Source organism: Peromyscus californicus, unplaced genomic scaffold (genome assembly GCF_007827085.1).
Source record: "Peromyscus californicus insignis strain IS unplaced genomic scaffold, ASM782708v3 Scaffold_13__1_contigs__length_99412109, whole genome shotgun sequence".
Taxonomy (NCBI): domain Eukaryota; kingdom Metazoa; phylum Chordata; class Mammalia; order Rodentia; family Cricetidae; genus Peromyscus; species Peromyscus californicus.
In genome coordinates this window covers 8398009-8419997 of record NW_026294424.1, presented here as the reverse complement: position 1 = coordinate 8419997, position 21989 = coordinate 8398009, and the positions used below count along the sequence as shown (strand labels likewise).

General features: G+C 47.3%; 1 protein-coding gene across 3 annotated transcripts in view; it reads left to right on the top strand.

Annotated features, from left to right (window-relative positions):
* The window catches only part of LOC128108180 (kremen protein 1), a 261267-nt gene that overhangs the window by 201982 nt on the left and 37296 nt on the right, over nucleotides 1-21989 (top strand). For all 3 annotated transcript variants that reach the window (XM_052734399.1, XM_052734398.1, XM_052734402.1), the window contains 2 exons: nucleotides 2616-2778; nucleotides 7991-8082. In XM_052734399.1, the coding sequence (XP_052590359.1) occupies nucleotides 2616-2778; nucleotides 7991-8082 (255 nt within the window). The remainder of the gene's footprint in view (nucleotides 1-2615; nucleotides 2779-7990; nucleotides 8083-21989) is intronic.

Here is a 21989-nt window from a genome sequence, read left to right as displayed (position 1 = left end):
TCTCAGAAACCCATCTGCCTCTGCCTCTGGATACTGGGATTAAAGGTGTGGGCCACCACACCCAGCCCCTGCAACATTATGTGGGCCACCACACCCAGCCCCTGCAACATTATGTTTTGATGCATAAGATTATATAGCACAGATAGCAGTTGACAGAAGTTAGCCTGATATTCACAGACTCATCTAAGCCTTAAAAAATAAAAAAATAAGCTGGTGGTGGTGCACACCTTTAATCCCAACATTCAGGAGGCAGAGGCAGGCGGATCTCTGTGAGTTTGAGGCCAGCCTGGTCTACAGAGTGAGTTCTAGGACAGCTCGGGCTACACAGAGAAACCCTGTCTCAAAAAACAAAAACAACAACAACAAAAAAGGGGGGGGCAAAAATAAATAAATAAATAAATGCCAATCTGCTTGAAATTAATTAATTAATTAAAAAAATCATCTAGTCTTGTGACTCAAAAACTGATCAGGCCTCTGGGGACTCCGCAGTGTAGATACTCATATTCTCATTTTGCAGGTCATCTGTACATCCCTTCATGTGCTTTAAGTCATCTTTAGATTATTTAGAATACCCAACACGATTTAAATGCTGTGGAGTAGTTGTCAGAGCACATTGCTCAGTGATAACGACCAGGAAGATATCCGTGTGTGTGGACCGTGGGCTTAGGGCTGGATAAGTGTGACCCTGGTGATTGTGAGTGCTGTGGGACAGACAAAGAGAGCAGAGAAGAGAAGGGACTTCTGAGGAGGCAATGTTTATCTTGCAACTGGAAATATTAGGGCAAGAACATTTGGGCAGGAAATGGGGACGTGTGTTCCCAGGATTAAAAGCAGACCAGTGTGGTTTGACCACAGTGAGTGACTAAGGAAGAGCTGGGCTCACAGCAGAGAAGCCTTGCAAATACCCACAAGACAAACCTTCATTCTCCTGGGACCTTGGAGTTCTGTGTGGAAAGTGGATTGTAGATCCAAGGAGGAAACAGTGAGACTGGAACTGCCCCTAATGACCAGTTGGACCAGGCAGAGTGCTAAAGATGAGGAGGGGAGGAAGTTACAGGAAGTAATCAGGGGCGACAAGAGAAAGGACGCCACCGGAGGGCTTCTGCTGGAGCTGCGACATAGTCAAGGACAGCCCAGCTGTCTCCTGTGTGAGAGGAGTGTGAGCGGACAGCACGGCACACACTTGAACATGATGTCAGTACTAGAATGGTGTGGATGGTGGTGACTTCTCCACAGAGCTGGATAATCAGCAACCATCCAAGACAGTGAGCCAAAGCTGGCCTTTGGCTGTGTGGATGTCATTGTATGCCGAGTCGCCGTCCCCTGGTACCTTCTAGCTTTGTGTTAATGCTCTCATGGTACTTGAGCACTCACACTTAACATATTAATGTTGCACCAGGCATGATAAGTTGCTGTGGTTTTCTGTATCTCCTAGAATTCCAGATTATTTGAGCTATCCATAAATGGTGCCATTCCAGACAAAACACAGAGCCTAGCCAGGGGGAGGAAGGTGTGACTGGAAGAAAGATGTTCAGTTTCTAAGTAGTCAGAGCTGTGTTCCTGTTGTCCACATGCCTGAGTCTAGAGCAGGCACATGCACTTCTCAGTGCGAGACAACATCACGTCCTTATTACCGGAAGTTATAGGTCGCTGTGTGCTAGGATAAAGAACGGAGGAAAGCTAAGAATGTCGGTATCACTCCCCCAGACTGTCAGGGTTCTAGTGATACATCTTAAAGAAGTGTTTGAAGTGCTTCTATCTGTCAGTTCCAACTAAGCTAATTTTAAAAAATTGCTCTTTGTACTCTGCCTTTCTCATGAACCTCTGTGAGTTTAATGCATACAATATGTGGGAGGAAGCCTGTCAGCCTCAGTTCCCATCCCCCAGAGTCTGAGAAATGGATTTTAGAGGTGCATGGTTGCACCTGCAAGGATTTGTTGTTTCATAAAATGGGACCTGAGACCATTTTCAACACGTTTTCTAGGAAAGCATTTGAGGAGGAGGTGAGAGAAGTGCTGTCCCCGCCCTCCATTGCCCTGTTGCGTTGCACCTCAGACAACACAGGAGGACTGTTCCTCATTACCAGGGAATGTGAGTCATTCCCAGATTTGTGTGATTGGGATTCCAAAGCATTGCTGTATCCGATGGCCTTATTAAATCCAAGTGTCAGAGCAGCCTTTCAGACTGTAGGGGAGCGCTCAGTTACAGCTGGTGACCTGGTTCTAGTTACCACACAGAGATGCTGGCGAGAGCAGTGGCCCCCTCCGAGTGCCCAGAACTCCATGTGCATAGCTATTAACAACTGTTCTAGATTTGAGGGTTTCCTGGCTCACTTCATGGGCTCCAGTACACTTCAGCTCCATGTTTATGTCTTCACTGGGACCTGTAGACCTCAAGGGGAAGTGCCCCAGTGACCCAGCAAGCTGTGCCAATGGTACCCAGTGTGGCAGGGTACCTCTTTGCAGACTCATTCAGCCCAGCGGGCCGCCCAGGATCTAGCAAAACACAATCCATTTCTAGCTTGATCCAAACAAAACAAATAAAACATTCACCAGAGAGGGAGGAAACTATAAATGTTGCCAGAAAATTAGTATGCTGTTTTTCCCTTCTTCTAGAGTGTTTCACAGCCAATGGTGCAGATTATAGGGGAACACAGAGCTGGACAGCACTGCAAGGCGGGAAGCCATGTCTGTTCTGGAACGAGACATTCCAGCATCCATACAACACGCTGAAATACCCCAACGGGGAAGGTGGTCTGGGTGAGCATAACTATTGCAGGTAAGATGGGCCGTAGTACTGCAGGATGCGCTCTGGTTCTTCCAGCTCCATCCAGCCCTTCTCATAACTGGCAATACTTTCTCATCTTCTGTTGGCCAACTCAGAGAACCATATCATTCTTTCAAAAATGAATTAATCAGAGCTGGAGAGATGGCTCACCAGTTAAGAATACAGGCTGCTCTTCCAGAGGACCCAGGTTCGATTCCCAGCACCCACATGGCGGCTCCGAATAGTCTGTAACCCCAGTTCTTGGGGGTCTGACATCTTCTGGCTCTGCAGGCACTGCAGATGGTGCACAGACAAACGTGCAGGGAAATAAAAGTACCTAAAACCAATCAGCCTCTTCCTCTGTCGTCTGCCTCTGTTCTCTCTCTCTCTCTCTCTCTCTCTCTCTCTCTCTGTCTCTCTCTCTCTCTCTCTCTCTCTCTCTCTCTCTCTCTCTCTCTCTCTCTCTCTCTCTCTCCAACTTAGTTTGCTTTCATACTGGCTATAAGAGAAGTATCCTGTCTGGTTACCCTCTTGTCTCTTAGGGAGGATTTTCTCAGGCAGTTCCTCCAACCAGTGAGCATTTCATGGGCATCAAAGGTGCTGAAGATGTTCAGACCATCTGGGACCCAAACCTCCCTCTGACACATTATCTAGGCTACACTTGAACTCCTGGGTTCAAGGACCTCCACTCTTCAGCATCCAAGCAGCTGGGCAACAGGCATGCGTCACTCTGGGCTCCAGCAGGGCGCTCTGACCGCACTCCATGGTCTTCAGGGGTAGATTTACGATTTTCTTTGGGAGGTGAGCCACAGCTTTGATCAGGTTCTGAGATTGAAGACAATTGGGAATTACTAGATGGCCCGATGGTTAAGGTGCTTCCTGTGCAGAAGTGAGGTAGAGTTGGGATCCTGAGAACCCAAGTAAATGGTGGTTGTTGTGAAAGCCCACCTGCCATTCTGGTGCTCAGAAGGCAGGGCTGAAATTCTAGGAGCATGCTGGCCACCTACACCAGCCATATTGACTAGCTTGGGTTCAGTAAGAGAAACTGTCTCAATGAATAGTGTGGAGATTAATGGAGAAAGCTTCCAAAGTCAACCTCATACCACACATATAAGCACACACATTTGAACACATACATATCTGTACACACACACACACACACACACACACACACACACACACACACACACACAGGAATAGACAGAAAGATAAAAATAGAATTACAAGCTTTTAGAAACCAGAGCAAAAATTCCAAGGGCCTTGTTTATACCTTTCAGCTACTTACACCCAAGATGGTGATAACATGACTCATGGTTCAGCAATGTGTTGAATTTAATCGTTCTCGGGACAGGTGCACAGACTGCCTCTTACGCCCTTAGGACAAGAAAGAATGACTGCAGAGTCCTACTCTGCGTTCCACACTGACTCTGGTACATGAACATCCTAACCATAGCGAACTGTTGACCCAGCTGAGCCAACACATATATGTCTGCATTGTGTGGGCCACTCTGTCTGCCTTCCACCCTCCACGTACCCAAGCTAACTCTCCAGGCCTGTGTGACTGTCTTGACGTCACGTCACCAGGCTTGGAGTCCGTGTCTGTTGCTCTTTCCCTCACCTCTGTCCTAACTCGCCTCGCCTGGCTCTCCCCAGGTTTGCTCTTGCTGTTGTTTTCCTTTGTCATTGTAAAAGCATTGAAAGTTTGCTACAGGCCAGCCATGGTTGTGCGCATACCTGTAATCTCAGTACTTGAGAGGTCAGGGGAAGGAGATCAAGAGTCCAAGGTCGTCCTTGGCCACTTAGTGAGTGCAGGCCAGCTTGGGCTTCATACGATCCTGCCTCCAAAACCTGAGGCAGACAAGGAAAAGCTTCACTCAGTGTTTGGACAGCCCTGCTGCTGTGCTCCGCCCTGAGCCCTGCCGGCAAGCCTCAGGTAGGGTGTGCGCTGTCTTTGCCCTCGGCTGTCGTTTGCATCTTTTAAAGATGTATTTTATCACTTTAAATTGTGTGTGTATGTGTGTGGGGGGGTCTGTACACGAGTGCAGGCGCCACAGAAGGTAGAAGTGTCCAGTCCCCTGTAGCTGGAGTTATAGAGGGCTGCGATCTACCCGAGATGGATCTGGGAACTGGACTGCAGATCACCGCAAGAGCGGTGTGTGCTCTGACTACTGAGCCACCCTCTCGTCGCTGTCCTTTGTGCTTTGTTGTTAGGGCTACTTATGCTTTAATCAGTTCTTGGCTTATTTTCAAAGGTGTCTATACTAATATTTTGTATAAATCAAAACTTGCAGTCTGCTAAGGTGGTTTAGTGGGGAAAGGTGCTTGCTGCCATGCCTGATGACCTAAGTTCAATATCCCGAACCCAGTGGTAGAAAGAGAGAACCAAATCCCACAAGCTCTATATGTGTGCCATGGCACATGCTCCCTACACAAGTGTACATGCACTTACATGTGAATAAGTAAGTGAATGTTTTTTAAAAATGCTAGGGAGCTAGCTTGGTAAAGTGCTTCCCAAGGAACTGGGTTTGGTTTCCCAGAACCCACATTAAAGCTCTGTGCCTGGTGGTGGTACACAGTTTTGATCCTAGTACTTGGGAGGCAGAGGCAGGTGGATCTCTGAGTTCGAGGCCAGCCTGGGCTACAGAGTGAGTTCCAGGACAATGAGGGCTACACAGAGAAACCCTGTCTTGAAAAACAAACAAACAAAAAACCCCAAAACGAAAAAGTTCTGCATGGTGTTGCTCTTATAATCCCAACAGTGGGAAGCCAGCTTGGGCTGATCCCTGGAACTTCTGACTTGCCACTAGGCAAGTTTCAGGCCAGTGAGAAACCCTGTCTCAAAATTAAAAAAAAAAAAAAGATTAACTACACCTAAAGAATGGCACCCAAGGTTGACCTCTGGTCTCCAAATGTACACTCCTGCACAAGCATACACATGAGCATGCACTCACACACACTCATGAACATGGACTCACTCAAACATGTGTGTATGCACACATATGAACATGCATGCATACATGAGCACACATTCATGAACGTGCACAGACAGGTGAACACGCATGCACACACTTATCCCCACTCTGACACTCCATTTCTCTTCTGTCCCCAGTCCTCTAATTTTCTGTTCACGGGTGGTGGGCTGGGAAGGAGCTCAGGTGGAGCAGTGAGCAGGGGTTTTGTTGTCATCCGCAGTTTTTGTCCTGGTTTTCTCATAGGGCTGCTTGTTGTCTCCTAAGGTGTTTTTGCTTTGCTTTGCTTTGCAATGCTGGGAAATGCTCTGCTACTGTGCTGTCCCTGAGGTATCTCCTGGTAGCTCAGTTTACCCTGTTTCTCTCTAAACATTCTCAAGTTGCAGAAGAGCTATTTTAAATTTGACTTTAAGGTAAACTTTAAATTTCCAGTGAGAGGGGAAAAAAATTTCTACTAGATGCATGCACATGTCTAACTCCCAGGCTTGCAGGAGTGCATCCATAAGCATACCAAAGGGCTGTACCTGAGGCTGTGAGCACCTTCCCCCAGTACCTTCCCCCTTAACTCCCTGGGCTACAGCCCTCTGGTTTGATGGAATGTACCAGACCTGAATTACCAGTTTATACTTCAAAAGGAGAGAGGCTGAACCTCTCATGTTGATGATATCACATCAGAGTCCAGGCTCTTTGCTTTAGTGCTGCAGAGAAGGAAGGATGGGTCTGCCTGCTCTTTGTTAAGCTATTCGGATGCTTTTCAGAATGGCTTTGACATTGATAATAAACACTTGTTGTCTAGGGGTTTTATCCAATACTACATCAAAGCTGAACTCGGAACAGAGGGAGGAAGATGACTGAAATACTGTCTAAAGAAGAGCTTTGTACAAGCCCTGGTACTTTGACTTCTCAGCTGACATCCGACACCGTGTTTGTCTTGTACGACTTTTCAGATCCATCTCATCTGAGATGCCTACCCGCTATCGAGTGATGGGAACAGGCTTCTGGCTGGGCCTGAAGTATCTGGATTAGAGGGGGAGGCAGAGCCAGGGAAGAGCAGAGTTGTCACTCACACCTGCCTTTGGGCACAAGAAGAAAAGAATCCTTTGTGCCTGGGAAGCTTATCTTCTAGGACACACAATGGGCTTGTCCGCTCAGGCCCAGAGGCTTGCTGCGGAGCTCCGCTGGGGTGGGGGGGGTGGGGGGGTGTCCTCATGCCCATTTCCTGCCTAACTGGAGTGTCAGGTTTCCAGTATTCTGAGTCTAAATAAAGGGGGCTTGGAAAGGGGTGAAGAGAGGCGGCTTGTCTCTCCTAGCTGCCCCTATCATTATTGACCTGCTTCATAGGCATCTCGATTTATTATCATGACGTCTCTGCACCAAAATGACCTTGAAAGTCATTTACTTCAAGCTGCTCTCACTTGGAAATATGGAAATAAATCTTTAAAAAACATGATTGTCGCCGGGCGGTGGTGGCGCATGCCTTTAATCCCAGCACTCGGGAGGCAGAGCCAGGCGGATCTCTGCGAGTTCGAGGCCAGCCTGGGCTACCAAGTGAGTTCCAGGAAAGGCGCAAAGCTACACAGAGAAACCCTGTCTCGAAAAACCAAAAAAAAACAAAAACAAACAAACAAAAAAAAAACATGATTGTCATGTTGGAAGTCAGTGTCCTGACTGAGAGGCCTCTGGAGTCTGTGTGGTAAGAGAGAGTTGGTACCACCTCTGTCTTGCATGTGTGAGTTAGCCAGCCTTGAATTCGAGTAGACTTGCCAGCCAACCTTGTGTTAGGTGAATTTATTTAGTTGTTTAGAAACTATACACTTGGAATATTCATTATTGAAGAAGGCAGAAACTAAAATCAGAAAAGAAAAAACAAACTAAAATTGCCAATAATCTTAACGCCTAGGAATAAACTGTTTTAAGATCTGAGATTAAACCCTACCTTAAATATACCTTTTCCAAGCTCAGAGGAATCTTATTATCTGTGGTTTTATTATTTTGTTTGTTTGCTTGAGACAGGGTCCTATTATGTACCCCAGGCTGACCTAGAACTTGTAGTAATCCTCCTGCCTCAGTTTCTTGAGTGTTGAAGTTTTAGGCATGAGCCACTGTGGCCGGCTTATGTTTTCCTTCTTGATGAGAGGTGACATTGAAATGCACAGCATTTATTAGAAATGATAGGGAACTCAATGTTGTAAAACTAAATGAGCCAGGTGACTTGAAACACAACAGTGTCATCAGTGTGTCCTTATTCCCAACAGAAATCCAGACGGAGATGTGAGCCCCTGGTGCTACGTGGCGGAACATGAGGACGGTGTCTACTGGAAGTACTGTGATATTCCTGCCTGCCAGAGTAAGGCTGACACACCCTCTGATGGCTTGGGGACTGAGTATTAAGCTCAGAGCAGAAGGCACTCACTGCCCAGGGTTGTTAGCTCCTGTTGCTGCCTTTCAGTAGTGAGTGCAGCGGGAAGTGTCATGGGCTATGGGCTTCCTCTTCTCTTGTTGAGTTCTTAAGCACTAGGAATGCCCAGTTTTTTGGCCTCAGTTTCTCTGAAAAAAATGATAGAAACTGGTTACATAGCACCCACAGCTCTTTAATTCACGGTGTCTATTGTGTTTTTAATGATGACTCATAGCTCAGTCTCTTCAACCTTTTGTGTTTATGTATGTGTGTGTTCATATGTGTGCAGGTATGTATAGGTGCATGTGCACATACATGCTTTATGTGTGGAGGCTGAAGGTCAACCTTGGGTGTTGTTCCTCAGGAACCATCCACCTTGTTTGCTGAGCCTGCATCTCTAACTGGAACCTGGGACTGATGGGTTAGGCAAGGCCATCTGGGCAGAGCCCTAGAGATCCTCTTGTCTCCGTTTTTCTAACTCAGGGCTTAGAAGCCTTTGTGGCCACGCCCGGCTCTTTACATGGGTGCTGGAGACAAACCGGCGGCCCCTAGGACTGTGCGGCAAGCACCTGACCCTGAGCTCTCTGCAGGCCTTCTGTAGCCGCTTAGCAGACCTGCCTCCTGCGTCTCAGTCGTTCTCTTCCATGCTCAGTGCTTACGTCCTGATGTAAAGGCAGGAGGACGCCCGATCCTCAGGAGAACTGCAGTGCTAACTGAGTCTCGTTCTGGGGGTTGGAACTGCTGTTCTTCTGCCTGCCCATTTTTCCTGTGAAGCTGTCGGGGTAGCACAGACCTGTAATCCTACACTCTGAACACTGAAGCAGGAAGAGATTGAATTCCAGGCTCCTGGGGAGGACCTGAGTTCCATTCCCAGCACCCCATCAAGTGGCTCACAACTGCCCAGCTCCTCCAGCTTCAGAGGATCCAATGCTGGAACTTCATAGCACCTGCACTCAGAAGTATACATACCCACAGGCACATGCACACATAACTTCAAAATAAATAAACCTCGTGTGTGTGTGTGTGTGTGTGTGTGTGTGTGTGTGTGTATTGTTTTGTTCTGCAACAGGGTCTCATTATGTAGCTCTGGCTGTCCTGGAACTCACTCTGTAGACCAGGCTGGCCTTAAACTCACAGAGATCCACCTGCCCCTGTCTCTGCCCAGCCACTTATTATAACCTGCTCCTCGCCCTGCTTCCCTGTCCTTGGGTCAGGAAGCTTGTGTTTGTACTGTGATGTGGAGGTCTTTCAGGGACCTGGGATCCCCCTCCCTCTGGCCTAGGACAGTCCTGTGGGCCCACTGTTCCCACTGTCACCGTCCCCAGCCTGAGTTCACTTTAATGCAGGTCTCCAATTGGAGAACAGTAAAGACCAGAAGAATGGACTCTGCTCAGTCTGCACAGCCAGATTCTTAAAATGATGAAACATGTCATTTGGCGGCGTCTGTAGAGAAGGGCAGAGAGGAAAGCGAGTTTCCCTCGGTTCATTTGTTCTACACAAAGATAGCCTTTTCCTCAAGGGCTATGCCATTCTCTCAGGAAGGACACAGGGGAGTTCAATCTGGACACTTTGGTTTGGAAAGATCATGTTCAGCCCACATTTATAAAGTATAATTTGGTCCAATAGGAGCTGACTCGTGTAGTCATTGAAACTAGATTCGGGAAGAGAAAATTGTGGCAAAATCCAGCTAATATATCTCTAACATTCCCAGAGTTCTTTTTGTCTGTTTTTTTATTGTTTTGTTTTTGGTTTTTGAGACAGGATTTCTCTGTGTATCCCTGGCTGTCCTGGAACTCACTCTGTAGACCAGGCTGGCCTTGAACTCACAGAGATCTGCCTGACTCTGCCTCCCGAGTGCTGGAATTAAAGGCATGTGCTACTACCTCCCAGCTACTTCCCCACAGTTCTAAAAACAAAGTGTAAATACCATTTCCATCCTCCTGGTCCTTTGATAGCCTTCTCAAATGGTCAGGGTATGGAGGTCAGGGTTAGAGTGGTAGAAAGGAGGAGTCAGTGGTCCTGAGGTAGGAGGTGGAGGGTGGGCCGAACCTGGATTTGGCTCTTTGGAAAATCCTCCATTTCTCTCTATTGTATCAAACCTCCTTGTCAAGACAAAGCCCTGGCCTCAATCAAGCCTCAAATGTGCTTATTAACATGGCTGAAGAAAAGGCCATGTGCGGTTTGTAGCAGGAGACATGGGTAGTGGCCTGTGTCTTTAACAGAGATACAGCTTGCCCCTTTAAGGCCACATTTGTCTTATTTCTGAATGTGGAGTCACTGTTTTTACAAATAATACCAGCCTCTGTAAAACTTGCGTATTCATGATGAGCCCTGGACTTGTCATACAGGAAAAGGCCTGTAACATGATCAGGTTCCTGGAAAGTTCATCTCTGAATATAACAGGCCCCACAGGAGCAGGGGAGTGAAAGTCTGGGGACAGAGGGAATGGTGAGCCATTGTGTGAAGACCCGAGTCTCTGCCCCTTGGTGTGCTCTGAGCAGGGCTGCTGCAGCAGGAGGTGGAGATGGCGTGGGCGTCAGAGGAGAAAGGAGACAGCCCTCAACTCTGTAGAGCTTGGGTCAGAACTTACTTTTAAAGGACAGTACCTCAGAGGTCATTAGATTTGCCCCCCACTCCCACCAACTCCTTCTGCCACTATGTCTCTCAGAGCCCCATGTTCTTACGGCTTCCGAGAGATAAGACCTTACAAAGATTCATCCCAGGCTGTCAGATCGTGAGGGGAGCTCTGGGCCTGGTGTCCCTTACCTCTCTCTCTTACGGTAACGAATCCTCCTTTTGTGTCATAGCTTTTGAGGGACAAGCTTGTGTAGTTTCTAATATGGCTTTTAATTCACTCTCTTTTGCCAGTGGATTTCTTTTTCTTTTGAGATAGAGTCTTACTATTTAGCCCAGGCTGGACTAGAACTCACAACCCTGTGCCTCAGCCTTCTGAATTCTGGGATTACAGGCATATGCCACACTCCAAATTTAGGATTTTAAAAGTAAATAATGTAATTTTTGAGTGGGGAAATGGTCTGAAAACACCGATTAAAGGCAGATACAGGGCTCAGGAGATGTGAAACAGGTAACAGCACCTGTGGACTGGTGACCTGAGTCTGAGCCTCAGGACCCTAATGACCCTGAGGAGAGAACTGCTTCCCACACGTGCTCCCCTCCTCCGGAAATAAATGTTATTAAAACAGACTTTTAAAGATATTATTTTATTTTAATTACCTATGTGAAGATATGTGTGTACATGTGTGTAAGTGCCCCATCTCTCTGAGCCTTAGGTGGTATGAGCCGTCTTATGTGCATGCCAGGATCTGAACTCAGGTCCTCGGGAAGCTCAGTATGTGCTCTTAACCACTGGACCATCTCTCCAGCCCTTTAAAAAAAATTCAAAGTCAGATAGAGTTTTCTGCATCCAGCTGATTTGGGTCTGAGGCCCCAGGCATGAAAAACTTACTTTCTCATTTCTGAGAGCTAATTATTTTTTATCTACCCAAAACGTTCACCTATAAATCTAGCTATGAAAATTCATCTTTGAATTAGAGAAATTTGAAAGAGTGAATCCGATGATATTAATAAATTTCTATTTAACTTTAGTAATTAAAGCAATGGGATGGTGGTTTGTGTCTCCTAGGCTGGTCTTGATCACTGGGATCGGGTTACCCATGTCAGCCTCCTGCATAGACGGGACTATAGGTCAGAGGACAGTTTCCATGGTCATTTCCCTCTTTAGACCATGTGATGGGTCCTGGGGATCAAATTCAGGCTCAGCTGCAAGTTGCCTTAACTCACTGAACCAGCTCTTGAAAGCGCTTTTTCTTTTTAAAGACAAGTTTTTACTTTGTAGCTCTTGCTGGGCTAGAGCTCCCTATATAGAACAAGCTAGCCTTGAACTCACTGCTTCTGCCTCACAAATGCTGGTGGTGTGTGCCACCATGCCCAGCATATTATTTTTTAAGTAAAGTTTCACACCTTATAAGACCTTAAGTATTTAAACGTATGCATGTCTACCACTCAGAATATCTGGATTGAATGTGCAGCATGAAATCAGCACAAGGCCTCTCTCACATGTTGGCCAGCAGCCTACTACCCAGCAGCGTCCCTGACTCCTGCAGCTCTTTCCATTAGCCTGTCGGTGCCTGATGTTGTTGTTAAAGTTTGTTATTAAGGCTTTAATTAAGCTTATTACAACTCTTAATTATTACCTAAAGTTGTGAAAACTATTCATTATTGAAGTAGTTATTAAAATTAATTGTTAAAGTTTCAAATCATAAGAACTTTAGGAGCCAGCAAGATGGCTCAGTGCATAAGAGTGATTGCAACAAAGCCTGATGACCTGAGTTTGCTCCTTAGCGTTCACAGTTCAGGACAGACCATCTCCTGCCACTCGCCCTCTGGCCTCCGTGCTTGCTGTGGCATGCTGGCTGGCCCACATGCATGCATGCATACACAGACAAATAAATAATAAAATTAAAAGAACTGTAAGAATTGTTAGCTGCGACAAGTAGTACTTATTTCTTCCCTTTTTATGTGGATGGTGCTGGAGGTAGAGTCCAGGGCCTTGACACATGCTCGGAGAGCACTCTACAAGCGAGTTGCACTCCCAGTCCCTAGTTCTTAGACTGACTCTACACAAGGTCTTGTACCCAGATGTGGTCTGTGGTCTGTGGAAGCTGCAGTTTAAGATAGAAGACTGGCACATGAACAGATGAGCATATACACAGTGCTCTGTAGAAATAAGGTTGACAAAAGTCACAAACATGAAAGAGGTATGTGCCAGATGTTGGAGGAGGTTGGGTCTCTGGTGGTCAGCAGAACTCTAAGTAGTAAGGCTCTAGATCAGCAGTTTCTTAGCCTGTGAGTCAAGACCCCTTTGGGGGTAGAACGACCCTTTCACAGGGGTCACCTAAGACCATCAGAAAGCATAGATATTTATATAATGATTCACAACAATAGCAAAATTACAGTTATGAAGTAGCAACCAAATAATTGTATGGTCTGGGGTCACCACAGCGTGAGCAACTGTAGTGAAGGGTCGCAGCATCAGGAAGGTTGAGGACCACTGCTCTAGATGTTAGAGTGCAGAGATGGCCAGCAGTTAAGAGCACTGGCTCCTGGCAGAGGACCCAGCTTTGATTCCCAACATTCACATGGTGGTTCACAACCATCTGTAACCCTAATCCCAAGAGATGTGACATCCTCTTCTGGCCTCCGTAGACACCAGCCATACACATGCTGCACAGACATCATGCAGACAAGACACCCATACATGTTAAGTAAATAAATAAAAATTGAGCTGAGTGAGAACCAGCTCTGAAACTGTAAAACAGAACTGTAAGAGCAAAAATGATGGCGGCACACATCATTAATCCCAGCTCTCGGGAGGCAGAGGCAAGTGGATCTCTGTGAGTTCAAAGCCAGCCTGGTCTACACATCAGGTTAGTTCTAGGCCAACCATGCTGCATAGAGAAACCTTGTCTGAAAGAAAAAAAAAGAGAGAGAGAGAGAAGGAGAAAGTAGAATGGGGTGGGCAGGGTAATGGAGGCAGAAGGGACAGTCACCCAGTCTAGTCTCACTGATAAATCCCAAGCAGGTCAGTATTCTAAAACAAGAAGGAGCAGAGATAAGATCTGAGATGATGGTGCAGCCTGACATGGAAAACTGTGTGGTCTGCTAGTAACTTGGGCTAGGAGGATGGTGATGAGTGTCTCCAGGGAAATGTTTCTCCATAGCTCCTTTTTTATTACATTTATTTGTGTACATGTGTGCTCCCACTTGTGGAGATCAGAGAATACTTTGTGGGAGTTGATTCCCTCCTCCCACCATGTGGATTCTGGGGATCCAAGTTGGGTTGTCAGGCTTGGCAGCAAGCCCCCTTTCGTGCTGAACCATCTCTCTTGCCATTACTTCTTAAGCCCGTCCAAGGGATTTGGAATGTGAGTCTCTGTGACCTTCAAGAAGTTCTCTATTGACTGTGTCACTCACATAGACCAGCCTTGAGGGCACACCAGCAAGGGCACGTCTGCCACATGGGTCCCAGGTCTGTTCCAGCCAGGAACCTCACCAGCTGTATGAGGTTCTCGAAAGGAAGAATGGACAGAAATATACATATATATTTGGGATATACACATATGGGACTTTTTAGTGTGGTTACAGGCTATGGCCTGAGTAGTCCAACAATGGCTGTCTCCTAACAGCCAAGAATCTGGAAGTTGTTCAGTCTGAGACTGGATGTTTCAGAATTTGAAGAGTTGGCAGTTTTCAGTCTGCATTGGAATTCCAGAGAAGTAGGTTCTAACACCAGTGAAGGCTGCAGGCGTGTCTTAGGCACAGGGTAGGTTAATTTGCCAGCAAGAGCGAGAGCAAGTAGGCAAAAAGCACAAGCTTCCTTCTTCCATGTCCTTTTATGTGGGCTGCCACCAGAAGGTGTGGCCCAGATTTAGGGTGGGTCTTCCATCTCAAATCCAATCAAGAAAAATCCCTCACAGGTGTGCCCAGCTGCTTGTGTTTTAGTTAATTCCAGATGTCATCATTGACAACCAAGATTACTCATCACACCAACTCAAGTTCCTTTTAAATGTTACTCTGGTTTGTTTTGGTCTCCCTTAGGTGTTCATTTTTGCCCCAAAATGGAATATGAAAGCTTTCAATTGAGATCTCTTCTGAGGATCTTGAAAGCTGCCCAGAGGGCACTTTGGCAGTGGTGGTCAAGGCTATCTCTGCTGTAGGACGTGTGTTACTGCTGACGCTTGTATGTCTTTGGTGTCAGCAGTGACCTCCATGTTCTTAAGCTAGAGCTGAATGCCCAGCTTGGACCACACACATCCATGTTCTCTTGCTGACTTTGGTAGCAGCTGCAGAGGGGTGTCTGCTCTTCCCTCCCCCGTTCTTCAGTAGGAAACCAAGGCTAGGTGGCTGTGCCACCTTCTGTGTCTAATTGGGTTTGAGTATAGGACTCCAAGGCGAGAGTAGTCCCTTTTCCTGCTGGTCCTTGTAAGCAGCCTTATTCCCTTGAAAACTGGGGCCCCAGGATGGGCCTGGGCTAGTGAGGTAACATGTGTGTGTGTGTGTGTGTGTGTGTGTGTGTGTGTGTGTGTGTGTGTGTGTGTGTGTGTGTGTGTTCTCTGGGAATTCAGATTCATATAGTACAGTCAAGTGTGATGACAGGTAACAGGTTAGCACCTCAAGCTGTAAGCTCTGCGTTGTTTTCTCTTCTTCTCTGGGTCTAGGCAGTCCCACGCCCCAGGAGCAGAGCAGGCTGCCACAGTACCCAGGAAAGCTTTGCTGCACAGCACAGCTGCCCTGAATGCTAGGCTGGCACTGTGGGTGTTCTCTGCCCAGCTGTTATCATCTGGGAACTGGCTTTGGGCTTGGACTCTCTGCCAGCCTTGTCTAGGCTGTGGGGTCTTTCCCACTTCAGGCTTCACTGCTGTGTGCTGAACTCATCCCTCTTTTTTTTGTTTTGTTTTGCTTCATAAATGTCTCTCTATAAACAACATTCATGCTGTCTCCTCTTGGAATTCTTTTTTTTTCTTTTTTGTAATTTTATGTGCTTTGGTGTTTTACCTACATATATGTCTGTGTGAGGTGTCAGACCCCTGCATGTATGTCTGTGTGAGGTGTCAGATCCCTGCATGTATGTCTGTGTGAGGTGTCAGACCCCTGCATGTATGTCTCTGTGAGGTGTCAGACCCCTGCATGTATGTCTGTGTGAGGTGTCAGATCCCTGCATGTATGTCTGTGTGAGGGTGTCGGGTCCCTGCATGTATGTCTGTGTGAGGTGTTAGATCCCTGCATGTATGTCTGCGTGAGGTGTTAGATCCCTGCATGTATGTCTGTGTGAGGGTGTCAGATCCCTGCATGTATGTCTGTGTGAAGGTGTCGGGTCCCTGCATGTATGTCTGCGTGAGGTGTTAGATCCCTGCATGTATGTCTGTGTGAGGTGTCAGATCCCTCCTGCATGTATGTCTGTGTGAGGGTGTCAGATCCTTGCATGTATGTCTGTGTGAGGGTGTCGGGTCCCTGCATGTATGTCTGCGTGAGGTGTTAGATCCCTGCATGTATGTCTGTGTGAGGGTGTCAGATCCCTGCATGTATGTCTGTGTGAGGGTGTCAGATCCCTGCATGTATGTCTGTGTGAGGTGTCAGACCCCTGCATGTATGTCTGTGTGAGGGTGTCAGATCCCTGCATGTATGTCTGTGTGAGGTGTCAGACCCCTGCATGTATGTCTGTGTGAGGTGTCAGATCCCTGCATGTATGTCTGTGTGAGGGTGTCAGATCCCTGCATGTATGTCTGTGTGAGGGTGTCAGATCCCTGCATGTATGTCTGTGTGAGGGTGTCGGGTCCCTGCATGTATGTCTGCGTGAGGTGTTAGATCCCTGCATGTATGTCTGTGTGAGGTGTCAGATCCCTGCATGTATGTCTGTGTGAGGGTGTCAGATCCCTGCATGTATGTCTGTGTGAGGTGTCAGACCCCTGCATGTATGTCTGTGTGAGGGTGTCGGGTCCCTGCATGTATGTCTGTGTGAGGTGTCAGATCCCTGCATGTATGTCTGTGTGAGGTGTCAGACCCCTGCATGTATGTCTGTGTGAGGTGTCAGATCCCTGCATGTATGTCTGTGTGAGGTGTCAGATCCCTGCATGTATGTCTGTGTGAGGGTGTCAGATCCCTGCATGTATGTCTGTGTGAGGTGTCAGATCCCTGCATGTATGTCTGTGTGAGGTGTCAGATCCCTGCATGTATGTCTGTGTGAGGTGTCAGACCCCTGCATGTATGTCTGTGTGAGGTGTCAGACCCCTGCATGTATGTCTGTGTGAGGTGTCAGATCCCTGCATGTATGTCTGTGTGAGGGTGTCAGATCCCTGCATGTATGTCTGTGTGAGGGTGTCGGGTCCCCGCATGTATGTCTGCGTGAGGTGTTAGATCCCTGCATGTATGTCTGTGTGAGGGTGTCAGATCCCTGCATGTATGTCTGTGTGAGGTGTCAGATCCCTGCATGTATGTCTGTGTGAGGTGTCAGACCCCTGCATGTATGTCTGCGTGAGGTGTTAGATCCCTGCATGTATGTCTGTGTGAGGTGTCAGATCCCTGCATGTATGTCTGTGTGAGGTGTCAGATCCCTGCATGTATGTCTGTGTGAGGTGTCAGATCCCTGCATGTATGTCTGTGTGAGGGTGTCAGATCCCTGCATGTATGTCTGCGTGAGGTATTAGATCCCTGCATGTATGTCTGTGTGAGGGTGTCAGATCCCTCCATGTATGTCTGTGTGAGGGTGTCAGATCCCTGCATGTATGTCTGTGTGAGGTGTCAGACCCCTGCATGTATGTCTGTGTGAGGTGTCAGATCCCTGCATGTATGTCTGTGTGAGGTGTCAGACCCCTGCATGTATGTCTGTGTGAGGTGTCAGATCCCTGCATGTATGTCTGTGTGAGGGTGTCGGGTCCCTGCATGTATGTCTGTGTGAGGGTGTTGGGTCCCTGCATGTATGTCTGTGTGAGGGTGTCAGATCCCTGCATGTATGTCTGTGTGAGGTGTCAGATCCCTGCATGTATGTCTGTGTGAGGGTGTCAGATCCCTGCATGTATGTCTGCGTGAGGTATTAGATCCCTGCATGTATGTCTGTGTGAGGGTGTCAGATCCCTCCATGTATGTCTGTGTGAGGGTGTCAGATCCCTGCATGTATGTCTGTGTGAGGTGTCAGACCCCTGCATGTATGTCTGTGTGAGGTGTCAGATCCCTGCATGTATGTCTGTGTGAGGTGTCAGACCCCTGCATGTATGTCTGTGTGAGGTGTCAGATCCCTGCATGTATGTCTGTGTGAGGGTGTCGGGTCCCTGCATGTATGTCTGTGTGAGGGTGTTGGGTCCCTGCATGTATGTCTGTGTGAGGGTGTTGGGTCCCTGCATGTATGTCTGTGTGAGGTGTTGGTTCCCTGCATGTGTGTCTGTGTGAGGGTGTTGAATCCCCTGCATGTATGTCTGTGTGGGGGTGTCGGGTCCCTGCATGTATGTCTGTGTGGGGGTGTTGAATCCCCTGCATGTACGTCTGTGTGAGGGTGTCGGATCCCCTGGAACTGGAGTTACAGACAGTTGTCACAACATGAGTGGAGGGAAAGCATTTGGGCCTTAGCATCCCTGGCTGAGGTGCATATCATCAGTCCTTCAGTAGCTTTAGGCAGAGTACCTCTTCTCTGAGCCCTTTCTGCTCATCTGTGCTTTCTCGGCCATTTTGAAGATTTGATTAATAAAATGCACCCAACCTCAAGTTTAGGACCTGGCTAATGGGAAGCATGAAAATGTCACTGGCTGTTGTGCTGGTGTGTTCTCCTCGGGGTGGACTACCCCGGTATGCTCCTGCCATCTGATTTCTGAAATGTTTATTTAGGACCTGCTCTGGTTTCTGTCTACTCTTATCCAGCTTACCATGGGGATTGGCATGGTACCTCTGCTGCACTAGCCATTCAGTGGGTGTGCCGCTGGACTCAAGGGTCGCAAAAGGACCCCATTGTTGGGTTTTATGGGGTTGGCTTTGTTTTGTTTTGGTTTGATTTTGGTTTTTTGGACAGGGTCTCATTGTAGCCTGGCTGATCTATCTAGAACTCATGATGATCTAATAAATAACTCAGGCTGGCCTTGAACTCCTAGAGACACACCTGCTTCTGCCTACAGAGTACTGGGATTGAAGGTATGTGCCACCATCATGTTTTTTCTTAGAATGGAGTGTTATGACTTCAGGTCTGGTATGGATTCAATTTTTGGTTTTTATAGCTGATGTTACTTAATTTCCCATGAAAAAAATGTCAACTTTAGGGGCTGTCGCTCTAGCTCCGTGGCCTGCTACAGCATTTGTGTTGCTCTAGCTCCGTGGCCTGCTACAGCATTTGCCTAGAATTCTTGAGGTCAAGCTTTAATCCCTGGTATTGTCAAAAGAAAAAAAGAAAGAAAGAAATGAAAACAACAACTGGAAACTTTGTGAACCAAGTGGACATTTTCTTCAGTGGCACACGTGGTGGGGGTTTTTGTTTGTTTTTGTTTTGTTTTGTTTTGTTTTTTTGGTTTTTTGAGACAGGGTTTCTCTGTGTAGCTTTGGTGCCTGTCCTGGATCTTACTCTTTAAACCAGGTTAGCCTCGAACTCACAGAGATCTGCCTGGCTCTGCCTCCCGAGTGCTGGGATTAAAGGCGTGCGCCACCACCGCCCGGCTACACATGGTGTTCTAAGCATGGTTGTGTAAAGTGTACTAGTGCAAAGGGAAAACTGGGGTGGGTAAGATGACTTGGTGGGTAAAGGGACTACTTCCCACTCTGACTACCTGAGTTCATTCTTCAGGAACACACAGGATGGAAGGAGAGAACCACATATCCTCTGAGCTACGCACACACACTGTGGCACATGTGTACCTCCACATATACACAAAATAAGTAAATAAGTAGGCAATCCATAGTTCTGGGAAGCATGAGAAACTCTAGTTCCCCCTACTTCCTGTCCAGCCCTCCATGCTCTCTTAACTGCTCACCATTAGTCCCAACAGAGGTGGCACCTCTTGTGTTCAAATGACGTTTATTTATTTATTTATCTGTTTGTTTGTTTGTTTGTTTGTTTATTTATTCACTCATACCAAGGAGAAGCCCTAAAGGGCTTTTAATGAAATAGGAGGAAATTCCCATAATCAGAGTCTTTAGGGCAAACCTGGATTCCAACTGCCCCAACAAACTAGACTTGGCCACCCATCCTCAGTACACCAAGGCTTGGCCACCCATCCTCAGTACGCCAAGGCTTGTCCACCCATCCTCAGTACACCAAGGCTTGGCCACCCATCCTCAGTACACCAAGGCTTGGCCACCCATCCTCAGTACGCCAAGGCTTGGCCACCCATCCTCAGTACGCTGGTTAAAGAGACGGGTAATAGTGGAAAGCAGAGCAAGGTTGTTTGATGAGGCCTCCCTCATTGGGAAGAGAACAAATAAAGGGTTAAGTGGCTCCAGATCCTTCTCTGAGATGCTGACATGAGCTTTAGGCCTAAATAGCCTCCATTCTGCAAAGTGGTCCAAAGAAGTCCTTGTCTCTTGAGAGGACAAAGTGGTTTCAACTGATGATCACTTCTGCTCCAAGATGCAGCCCCCCACAACCCACTCTTCTGTGGATAATCGACTTCCTGGGGAGTCATGCAGATTTAGGGCAATGACTTAGCTCTGTGCCTTCAGCCAAAGTAAAGGAGACTTTGTGCTGTCATGTTCTTGGCTGCCTTTGGGCAACAGTAGCTCCGGAGTGCTTATCTCACTCTGTGTATATGAAACACAGCTCTTACTGCAAAGGGAATAAGAGGTAGTTACCCAAATACGAGTGCTCATAGCCTGGAAACACAGATTCAGATTGTCCCAAACACCAAGTTCAGAAGTGCTGAGTTTCATGAAATTTTTATGGTGCCAGAACAAGGGAAGTCGTAAATCAGGGCAACTTTCAAGTATATTGATAGAAATATCAGGTTTACAGCCAAGCAGGGAATCTGTACTGTAGGTTTCACATGTCATCTAAGAACATTCTTAGCCTTTGGGTTAGTAGAAGCTGAGGATCTGTTAAGTGCATACCCCAATGTTTTCACATAATAGTCTCAGAATGTTAGGTCAGACACAGGGGTAGGCATTGAAGGAGCTAAAGAGAGCTCAAGATAACTTGATTCTTGATTTGCCACATTCCACCTCTCCACAGTCACAAAGTTCTAATCAACCAATCAGCCTTGCGGAATCACAGGCGTGGCTGTTTTCTTGGAACCTGAGTTCACAATCTTCAGCTTAATAAAGAAGGGGGGAATATATGCTGAGCTTTTTAACATCTGTGGTAAGAATGAATCTTCTATCTGTGAACGATTGTGAAGAAGAGAAGTCAATGCTAGTTTCGTGGTCACGTCTAGGATTGCACAAGTTTGAGCCAAGGGCTCAGTCTGGATGGAGAAGGCGCTGAGTCTGTGTACTCTCCTATAGGAAGGAGAATCAGCTTGTGTGTGGTTGGGTACTATTTGCGGTTTCTGGCAGCCACTGGAGGACTTTGGAATCTATCCCTTGCAGATAGGAGGGAGGGGTGTGGGAGGGCGCTACTGTAATAATTGTCATAGGTTTCAAAGCCTTAACTGTGACGAACAAGAGGGCCATTTGTATATTACAATTTTAAAAAAGTGATAAAGCCTCCTCATAAGACGAAAAATGTATGATCAAGCCACAGGAATTTGAAGTGGCCCTGAAAGTAAAAGAGCTTGAGAACAAGTATCCCTTTTCAAAGGGCTTTCTCTCCCTGCTTCTGGGAAGACCTAAGGGTGGAACATAGTCTGGAAATCCTGCATGACGTGTCTTCTCTGGTGAGACTTGGAGCCACACTTTCCAGTTCGAGTTGAAGAGCTGTGCCCCCCACCCCCCACTGCCTGACGCTGTCCAGAGGCTTTCCTGTGGGTGCACAGAACCCTGAGGAACCAGTGTCTTTAATTATTCCGTCTTGGCAGGGGGTGGTGGAACATGCCTGAAATCATTACATCAGGAAACTGAGGCAGGAGGAGCAAGAGTTGGAGGCCAGCCTGGGCTACATAGCAAGGCCCTGTCAAAGAAGAAAGACTTCCATCTTGGGCGGGTGTATACAGTCAGTGTTAGCTGCTGTTTGCCGCCCCTGACAGGAGCCCGAGGTGGTTGCCCAGCACTCAGACGGAGGAGGAGCTGTCTTGAATCTTCCTGGTGGTGTTGTATTTGCCCAGGCAGTGTGAACAGACGTCTCTTCCCCCGTGGAGGACACCAACAGACTGAACCTTGAGTGCATTTGGGGACTGGGGTTAGTTACAGGAACATGGGCTACTCAAGAACAG